General features: G+C 45.4%; 1 protein-coding gene across 6 annotated transcripts in view; it reads left to right on the top strand.

The window, feature by feature from the left end:
- Positions 1-4303: 4303 nt before the first annotated feature.
- The window catches only part of ythdc1 (YTH domain containing 1), a 43476-nt gene continuing 37367 nt past the window's right edge, over positions 4304-10412 (top strand). For all 6 annotated transcript variants that reach the window (XM_041185800.1, XM_041185799.1, XM_041185798.1 and 3 more), the window contains exon 1: positions 4304-4435. In XM_041185800.1, the coding sequence (XP_041041734.1) occupies positions 4408-4435 (28 nt within the window). In that variant the 5' untranslated portion in view covers positions 4304-4407. The remainder of the gene's footprint in view (positions 4436-10412) is intronic.

Raw genomic sequence — 10412 nt, 5'->3', positions numbered from 1 at the left:
CCTAGGTGCTTCACAGGAGCGCCGTCATACAAAACTGACACCAAGCCTAAAAGGGAGACATAATCTCTAAATACAAGAACTGTGGTGGAGCAGGACTATTTACATAAATCACTAAAAACTCGTGTACAAAAATAATTAAAAAGGTTAATGGAGTGCTAGCCTTCCTTTATCTTTTTTTAATTCATTCATGGGGTGTGGGCTTTGCTGGCTTGGCCCCCCCTCGCCTCGATCCCCGCCCCCCCTCGCCTCGATCCCCGCCCCCCCCTCGCCTCGATCCCAACCCCTAGTTGCCCTTCAGAAGGTGGTGGTAAGCTGCCTTCTTGAACTGCTGCAGTCCATGTGTGTGGGTACACCCACAGCACTGTTAGGGAGGGAGTTCCAGGATTTTGACCCAGTGACAGTGAAGGAATGACCATATATTTCCAAGTCAGGATGGTGAGTGGCTTGGAGGGGAACTTCCAAGTGGTGTTGTTCCCATCTATCTGCTGCCTTATCCTTCTAGATGGTAGTGGTCATGGGTTTTGAAGGTGCTGTCGAAGGAGCCTTGGCGATGCAATGCATCTTGTAGATGGTACACACTGCTGCCACTGTGCATTGGTGGTGGAGGGAGTGAATGTTTGTGGATGTGGTGCCAATCAAGCAGGCTGCTTTGTCTTGGACGGTGTCAAGCTTCTTGAGTGTTGTGGGAGCTGCACTCATCCAGGCAAATGGGGAGTATTCCATCATACTCCTGACTTGTGCCTTGCAGATGGTGGACAGGCTTTGGGGAAGCAGGAGGTCAGTAAATTGTCACACGATTCCTAGCCTCTGACCTGCTCTTGTAGCCACAGTATTTATATGGTTAGTCCAGTTCAGTTTGTGGTCAATATTAACTCCCAGGATGTTGATAGTGGGGGATTCAGTGATGGTAATGTCATGGAATGTCAAGGAGAGATGATGAGATTCTCTCTTGCTGGATAAGGTCATTGCCTGGCACTTGTGTGATGTGAATGTTTGCCATTATCAACCAAGCCTACATATTGTCCAGGTCTTGCTGCATTTGGACATGGACTACTTCAGTATCTGAGATGTCGCGAATGGTGCTGAACATCGTGCAATCATCAGTGAACATCGCCACTTCTGAGCTTATAATGGAAGGAAGGTCATTGATGAAGCAGTTGAAGATGGTTGGGCCAAGGACACTATCCTAAGGAACTCCTGTGGTGATGTCCTGAAGCTGAGATGGCCGATCTCCAACAACCACAACCAACTTCCTTTGTGCTAGGTATGAATCCAACCAGCGAAGAGTTTTCTCCCTGATTCCCATTGAATCCAGTTTTGCTAGGGCTCCTTAATGCCACACTGCATTAAAAGCAGCCTTGATGTCAAGGACAGTCACTCTCACCTCACCTTGGGAGTTCAGCTCTTTTGTGCATGTTTGAACCAAGGCTTTAATGAGGTCAGGAGCTGAGTGACCCTGGCGGAACACAAACTGGGCATCAGTGAGCAGGTTATTGCTAATAAAGTGCTGCTTGATAGCATTGTTGATGACCCCTTCCATTACTTTACTGATGATCGAGAGTAGACTAATGGGGCGGTAATTTGCTGGGTTGGATTTGTCCTGCTTTTTGTTAACAAGATATACCTGGGCAATTTTCCACATAGCCAGGTAGATGCCAGTGTTGTAGCTGTACTGGAACAGCTTGGCTAGGGGCGTGGCAAGTCCTGGAGCACAAGTCTTCAATACTATTGCCGGAATATTGTCAGGGCCCATAGCCTTTGCAGTATCCAGTGCCATCAGCTGTTTCTTGATATCACGTGCAGTGAATTGAATTGGCTGAGGATCGGCATCTGTGATGCTGGGCCCTGTGGAGGAGGCTGAGATAGATCATCCATTTAATACCTCTGGCTGAAGATTGTAGCAAATGCTTCAGCCTTATCTTTTGCACTGATGTGCTGGGCTCCCCCATCATTGAGATTGGGGATATTTGTAGAGCCTTCTTCTCCAGTGAGTTGCTTAATTGTCCACCACCATTTACTACTGGATGTGGCAGGACTGCAGTGCTTAGATCTGATCTGCTAGTTGTGGTATCGCTTAGCTCTGTCTATCATTTGTTGCTTATGCTGTTTGGCAGGCATGTGGTCCTGTGTTATAGCTTCACCAGGTTGACGCGTCATTTTTAGGTATGCCTGGTGCTGCTCCTGGCATGCCCTCTAGTACTCTTCATTGAAGCAGGGTTGATCCCCTAGCTTGATGGTAATGGTAGAGTGGGGGTTATGACGGGTCATGAGGTTACAGATTGTGGTTGTATACAATTCTGCTGCTGCTGATGGCCCACAGTGCCTCATGGATGCATCAGTCTTGAGTTGATAGATCTGTTCAAAATCTATCCCATTTAGCACGGTGGTAGTACCACGCAACATTACGGAGGGTATCCTCAATGTCTCTACAATGACTGTGTGGTGGTCACTCCTACCAATATGGTCATGGACAGATGCATGTGCGGAAGGTAGGTTGGCAAGGATGAGGTCAAGTATGTTTTTTCCCCTTGTTGGTTCCCTTACCGCCTGCCACAGACCCAGTCTGGCAGCTATGTCCTTTAGGACTCGGCCAGCTCAGTCAGTAGTGGTGCTACTGAGCCACTCTTGGTGATGGACATTGAAGTCCTCCATCCAAAGTACATTCTGTGCCCTTGCCACCTTCCAAGTGGTGTTCAACATGGAGGAGCACTAATTCATCAGCTGAGGGAGGGTGGTACGTGGTAATCAGCGGGCGGTTTCCTTGCCCATGTTTGACCTGATGCCATGAGATTTCATGGGGTCCAGAGTCAATGCTGAGGACTCCCAAAGCAACTCCCTCCCAAATGTATACCACTGTGCTGCCACCTCTGCCAGGCCTGTCCTGCCAGTGGGACAGGACATACCCTGGGATGGTGATGGTGGTGTCTGGGACATTATCTGTAAGGTATGTATGGATGATCGTGAGGATGACTATGTCAGGTTGTTGTTTGATTAGTCTGCCAATTTTGGCACTAGTCCCCACATGTTACTGAGGAGGACTTTGCAGGGTCGACAGGGCTGAGATTGCCTATGTCATTTCCAGTGCCTAAGTCGATGCCAGGCGATCCCTCCATTTTCTTTCTTGTTTTTTTTCCCCTTTAGCAGTTTGATGCCATTTTTAAGAGTCAACCACATTGCTGTGGGTCTGGAATCATATATAGGCTAGAGGACCAGGTAAAGATGGCAGATTTCCTTCCCTAAAGGCGGGTTTTTTACATCAGTTGACAATTCCCCCAACAGCTGTGGCAGGATTTGAACCTGTGTCCCCTTGGCATTACCCTGGTGTCTGGATTAGTAGTCCAGCAAAAATACCACTATGCCATCATCTCCCCGGGGCTGTAATACAATGGGTGGAAGTTATACTGCAGTTTTGAAAATTCTTCTAAGACCATCCCACCCCCTACATTCAGTTCTGGGCGCTGCCTCTCCAGGGGATGCAGCAAAGAAACACCAGAATGATACTGGAGCTTGAGGGGTTGAATTATGGAGACAGAACATACTAAATTTCCTTGAGCATAGTTTAAGGGGTAATCTAACTGAAGAGTTTAAGATGATTATGGAACAAAGACAGGTAAAGGGAGTTAAGATGTAGATGAGCCATGATCGAAACAATTGGCAGAACTGGCTCAAGGGGCTGAATGGCGTACTCTTTTTTCTATGTCCCTACGCGAGTGGTGGCAAAAGCTTGGTTAAAGCAGTAGCCTTTAAGAGGTGCATTAAAACCACTTTCCTGTTGTGATTGAACTCTTCCTTACAGCAATAAGGAGATAAAACAGATGCAAGGACACAAATATGGTTTAACATCCTCTAGTTTATAGGCACCACTTAATGTTCCTGCTATAATTCCTTTGTGTTAATTTAAATGTCATTTCGATTTATTTTCTCATGGATGGTTTAAACATTTTTCGATAATAGAAAACTGGGATTACTATCACAGAGTAAGACCATAAGAAAAAGAAAGGCCATTGTATGGGAGAGTCTGTGGATCTTTTGTCATAAATACTGTTGTGTTCCAGCAATTTGATTGCAGATTTTGAGTTTATCTTTAAACTGTACTATTAGAGTTATGTTAATAGCGGCTTAAATCTGTTGCACATTGAATCAAAAACAATGCAAGGCTCACTCAGCAAGTTCCCCACTGAAAACTTTCCAAAATTTAGTCCTCCTGGTGACTGCTAAGTCCGCGTGGGGGAGGGGGAATGCTGATTGTGACGTCGTGGCGGCGCCCATTGTGACGCGAGGCGGCGCGGAGGCCTGTGGGATGACGGCGGCCCTGGTTGGCGGCGCCATTTTGCGAGCAGCGGACAGTCGGCAGTGGCGACAGCACAGCCCTTGGGGCGGAACGAGGCGAGCCTCCCCACATCATCCATGGCGGCCGAAATTCGGGACGATAAAGGTAAACTTAGGCACCAGCGCCGCCACTCTGCCTTGGTGCGTGGTTGCGAGCCGAAGAGGGGAAGAGAACCGCGAAGGGTCAGGGCCTCTTTTGTTTAGAAGAAGCGAGTTGGGAAGCGGGAGAGGGAAGGCAAGCAGCTACGGGGATGGCGGCGATGCACGCCTTTCGGGTGGGGGGAAAATTATAACATTGTGCCCGGCTCCATCTCCTGCTCTGCCCCCCCACCCCCCCAATCTGCGTGGTGCTACAACATTTGGACAGCTCCGGGGTGAGGGTGTGGAGACCTCGCCGCCATGTTACTGATGTCGGAGCCGATTCCCGAGGCCTCTACCCTACCCCCCCCCCCCCACCCCCCGGTGTCAGGAAGAGCAGAGCGCGCAGGGGCAATATAAAATGTTGCAATTTTGAACGGAGTGCAGAAGTAGCGGGATCTGGGGTTATCTGTGCAGAAACCATTGAAGGTGGTAAAGCAACTTAGGAAAATGGTTAATAAAGGGTACGGCAACCTGGGTTTTATTAATGGGGCATAGAGTAGTTATGACAGACCTGAATAAAACAATGATTCAACCTCAACTGGAGTATTGTGTCCAATTTTGGGCATCACACCAGGACGATGTGAAGGCATTACGGGGGGTACAGAAAAGATTCACGAGAAAGGTTCCAGTGATGAATAACTTCAGTTTCATATATATACTGAAGAAACTAGGGCTGCTAGTCTTGGAGAAGAAGTTTGAGAGGAGAATTGATAGCTATTCAAAACCATGAGGTGTCTGGATAGAGCAGATAGAAATTGTTCCAGCTGACTGAAGGGTTGAGAACCTTAGGAGACCGATTCCAGGTGAATGGCAAAATGGTCAATGGTGATATGAAAAGTATTTGGTGCAGAGTGTGGTTAGGATCTGGATTGTACTACCAAAGTGTGGTGGAGGCTGGGACAATGGGGGCTGTCAAAAGGGAATTGGGTAAATTCCTGATTTTGCAGGGCTAAGGCGAATGGGATGAGCTGAGTGGCTTTTATAGAGAGCTAGTATGGACACAATGGGCCAAATGGTCTTCCTCTGTGCTGTGACCATTGTATGATTCCTCCCAGTCAGGGGAATCAGAGACTGCCTCTGCACGTGTGTCCTGGGAATGCTGCACCAGCAGGTCTATCATCTGGAGAAGTGCTGTAGTTTTCTCTGTTGCTTTAGAGTCAGACTGTGTTTGAGTGGCATTCTGGAGACCTGAACACAATCCTAGTTGACGCTCCAAGCAGAAATGAGGGAGTGCTATATTGTTGGAGCTGGCTTTCAGAGATGATCTTAAATTGAGGCCCTGTCTGCTCCCTCAGGTGATCCTAAAAGATCCTATAGCACTGGAAAAGATCAGGGGCATTCTCCTGCTGTTCAGACTATTATTATTCCTCAGTCAACAGCTAAAGCAGATTCAAGAGCAACATAGTGTGATGCTGGAAATTTGAAGCCCAGAAAATGCTAGAAATAATCAGGTCTGACAGCATCTGTGGATGGAGAAACAAGAGTTAACATTTTGAATCCACACGACTCCTCTTCACTGTCAGAACTGTTGAGTTCTTCCAGCATTTTCCGTCTTTCTTTTACATTTCCGGTATCTGCAGTAATTTGCTTTTATTTACATATGAATAGAAGCAGGAGTAGGCCACTCGGCCCCTCGAGCCTGCTCTGCCATTTGATAAGATCATGGCTGACCTGATTGTAACCTCAACCCCATATTCCTGTCTACTCCCGATAACCTTTCACCCCCTTGTTAATCAAGAATCTGTCCAGCTCTGCCTTAAAAATATTCAAAGACTCTGCTTCTACTGCCTTTTGAGGAAGAGAGTTCCAAATGCTCACAACCCTCAAACAAAATTTCTCCTCATTACTGTCTTAAATGAGCAACCCCTTATTTTTAAACAGTGTCCCCTAATTCTGGCCCACATGTGACTCCAGACCCGCGGTAATGTGGTTGACCCTTAACTGCCCTCTGGACTAGCCTCGCAACCACTCAGTTTAAGGACAACGTTAGTTTGTACCATTCTAGGGAGGGTACTGCTGTGGTTTAATTTTGGGTTAGTTTGTTAAGCATGAAGAATCAGCCAGCAGTGCATTCTCTGTAAAAAGTAAGACTGTTGCCTGGTTTGCCTTTCTTTCCAAGGATTAGAATTTTTAATATATTTCTCGAATATTTGTGGGGTTTGTTTAACAGTTTTGCACTTTGCTCATTTCTCTCAGCCTGTGGATAACAACGGTTGGTACTTAAGCTGTAAAATTAGGACCTGCAATTGTGCAACTGTCTCTGTCCCTTTGTTTCTCTGTTTGCCCACCAGTAGGAATAATAGCCACAGTCGAAGCCCCAGGTTTCACTTAGCACTTCAGTGGCTTCTCTGCTGCTCCTGGTTCTGAAGGAAATGCTGTGTTCAAACAAGTCACCTCCCAACCCTGCTTCCGTACCTTTGCTCCAGATTGCTGCAAATTCCTATTCTCTAGTCTGCTGTCATCCTCTCCCTTTCTACCTGTCCATCCCCACCTCTCTCACAATCAAATGCCCTTTGCCCTGAGTCTCAAAATGCTGCTCCCTTGCTGTATTAATCTTGCCACAACTGTCTGAATATCCTGCACCTAGTCTATTCAGCCTTTTCCAGTGAAGCGTGCACCTCTTCTTGTGTCTCTTCCATTCATTATTTAGTCCTGTTTCTAGTTAGCCCTGAGTGGGAAGAAGGATGACCACTGCTATAGTGCAAAATTTAAAAGGTGCAGTTCCTTAGGCCGTAAATATTGACCAATTTGGAAGAAAATATCCCAAAAGTAGTTGCAGTTTACTTGTGTTTTACATGATTTGTATGAAATCAAGGATGTAATCTCCTCCAAAGTTGACTAAAAGAATGAGAAGCCAAGCTTTTCAAACTAGTAAGGCTCCAGATAGATTTCCTGAGCTGGTCTGCCTGGAATTGTTGATTAAAGATCTGAAATCCAAAGATTATCCATGGTTGTTCTCCTATTTGGTAGGGAACATTAACTTTGGTTCTTGTTAATGCTGAGGTGGTTTACACCAGCTGCCTGATGAGAAAACACATGCATTAGATGATCAAGGGAATTGTCTGCTAACATAACACCTGGAGTACGTTTTCACACAATGTAATGCTTCTGTTATGAGACAAATCTACACTGATACTCTACTCAGTTTCTTCTATTCCCCAGTGTACGTTTAAAAATAATATCATTATCTAGCACGCAATCCAGCTGTGACTTTTGAGGTGAGAAAATGAAAACAAAAATCAGCTTTGTTTCACTGACGGTGACCTGACCTAAGTTACCATGCCAGACTAATATACACAATTCATTCTCTTGACCTTGCATCTCATGTGGCCTTGTTTTCATGACGTCAGCCATGGATAAGGCCATCTCTGATCACGTTCTTCAATCGCTTTCCATTCACTTTCACCTCACAACCGTACTTCCTTCAGTCTCTGCCCCTGGAAAAAAATCTCCCTCCCAATTCATCTACAGATTCCCAACTATGTAGCCTTTTGCTGACCATTCATACAACGTTTTTCAGCTAATGGCCTGAACTACACTCTTGCCTCTACCTTCAATGTTGTAATTCCTCATTAAAATCATTGCTTTCACAGAGACTGGCTGCTCCACCTGGTATGACTCTTATCACCGTTCCCTAAGATTAAGACCAGTGAATCTGCTGCCTTTGCACTTCCTTCTAGCCTAAACATCGTCTAAGGTTCCTTTCTGCACGAGCTGGAACTTTAATCTTTTCTCTGCTGTCTCATGTGCCTTCTCTGAGCTCATCTTGTCTGTGTGTCCCACCTTATGCTCCTTTGACCCTAATCCAACTAAATCACTGACTGCTCAGCTTCCCTTTCAGGTCCCCATGTTAGCGATGTTAACAGTTCTCCATCTTCTCAGGAACGGTCCCCCATTCAAATTTGCCATTGTACCCCCCCACCCCAATCAAAAAACAACTTTTGACATGCTCTGTCCTTGCAAATTACCAGCCCATGTTTAACTTTCCTTTCCTCTCTAAAGCCCTTGAATGTGTTTTCACCTCCAAAACCCTTGTCTATTTTTTCCGGAATTCCAATCTGGTTTCTGTCCCTGCTAGAGTACCATAAATGACCCCTCTTTGTCTTTCTCGATCTGTCTGCGGCCTTTGACACAGTTGGCCACACTATCCTCCTCCAGTGCCTCTTTGCAATCATCCAACTGGGATACGCCTGGTTCCATACTTAGTTATCCAGTTGTAGCCAGCGAAACAGCAATGGCTTCTTTTCCTGCTCCTGCACTATTAATCTTTGGTGTTCCCCAAGGATCGGTCTTGATCTGCTCCTATTCCTTGTTTATATGCTGCCCCTCCCAGCATCTTCTGGAAACCAGTGTATTGATGATACCTAGCTGTATCTTTCAACCACCTCCTTTGACCCCTTCACTGCCTCTAAATTATCACACTGCTTGTCTGGCACCTGGCACTGGTGCAAAAATGCCCTCTTGCTAAGTATTGGGAAGATTATTGTCTTCCGCCCCCATTGCAAACCACCCCCTAGCCACTGACTCCATCCCTATACCTGGCAACTGCCAGAGACTGAACCAAACTCTTTGCAAGCTTGGTGTAACATTTCACTGAAGATGAGCTTCCGATCACACATCCACTCCACTAAGACAGCCTACTTCCACCATCATAATATCACTTAGCTATCACTTGTCTCAGTTCATTTGTTGAAATCCTCATCCTTGTCTCTAGAGTTGGACGCAAGCCTGGCCTATGTAAACTGTTGCCTATGTCTTGATGTGTAGTAAGTCCCATTCGTTCTTCACCCTGTGTGCTGTCCTACATTGACTTTTGGTTAATTTATCATCCTTGTTTTCAAATTTCTCAGTGGCTTTATTCCTCCTTATCTGTGTAATCCTGCCAGCCAAACAATTCTCATATCTCTTGCTCCTTCAATTTTGGTCTCAAGCATCCCCTTATTTTAATCATTTCACCACTGACTTCAGCTGTGAAGGCTTTAATTTATGGCAATTTCTCTAAGCTTCCCCTCCATTCCTCTCTTGTTTTGAGAAGCTCCTTCAAGCTTAACTCCTGGACTAAGCCTTTGGTCATCTTCCCTAATATCCCTTTATGTATTTTGTTAAACTTTGTTTAATGCTCCTGTGTAGCACCCTGAGACATTTTACTACAATTGAATCCAAGTTGTTGTAGTTGAAGCATTTCAACCCTCACTGGTGCAGATATTTTACAGTGGTTCAATGTCTGAATATTATCCTTTTACTTGTGTTCAAACTCTGCTCTTATTCTGTTTATAAAACTGGTTTTATAGGACTATAACACAATTGGGAATAATATATTTAGGGCGCATGGAGTTTAGGGTAATATGTTAGCATGGATACAGGATTGGTTAATGGACAGGAAGCGGAGAGTCAGAATAAACATGCATTTTCAAGTTGGCAGACTAACTAGTGGAGTGCTGCAAGGATCAATGCTGGGGCCTCAGCACTTTACAATCCCTATTAATGATTTCAACAAAGAGACCAAGAGTGGTGTATCTAAGTTTGCTGACCATGGAAAGCTAGGTGGAAATATAAGCTGTGAGGAGGATGCGAAGAGATATAGATTAAGCTAGTGAGTAACAAGGTGGCAGATGGAATGTAATGTGAGGTGTGTGAGGTTATTCATGTTGGCAGTAAGAGCAGAAAAAGAAATATTTTTTAAGAGAGCTGGAATTGTTGATGTTCAGGAGCTCTTGGATGTACCCTTACAAGGAACACAAAATTAGCGTGCAAGTACAGCAAGGAATTGGGAAGGCAAATGGCATTTTGGCTTTTATTGCAAGGGGACTGTATAGGGCTTTGGCGAGACTATGCTGGAGTTGAATGTGCAGTTTTGGTGTTTAAAGGAGGATATACTTACATTGGAGGTGATACAGCAAAGGTACTAAATTGGCTTCTGGGATGAAAGAATTGTCCTATGA

The sequence above is a fragment of the Carcharodon carcharias genome, chromosome 4, assembly GCF_017639515.1.
Source record: "Carcharodon carcharias isolate sCarCar2 chromosome 4, sCarCar2.pri, whole genome shotgun sequence".
Taxonomy (NCBI): domain Eukaryota; kingdom Metazoa; phylum Chordata; class Chondrichthyes; order Lamniformes; family Lamnidae; genus Carcharodon; species Carcharodon carcharias.
This window is presented reverse-complemented; position numbering and strand designations above follow the sequence as displayed.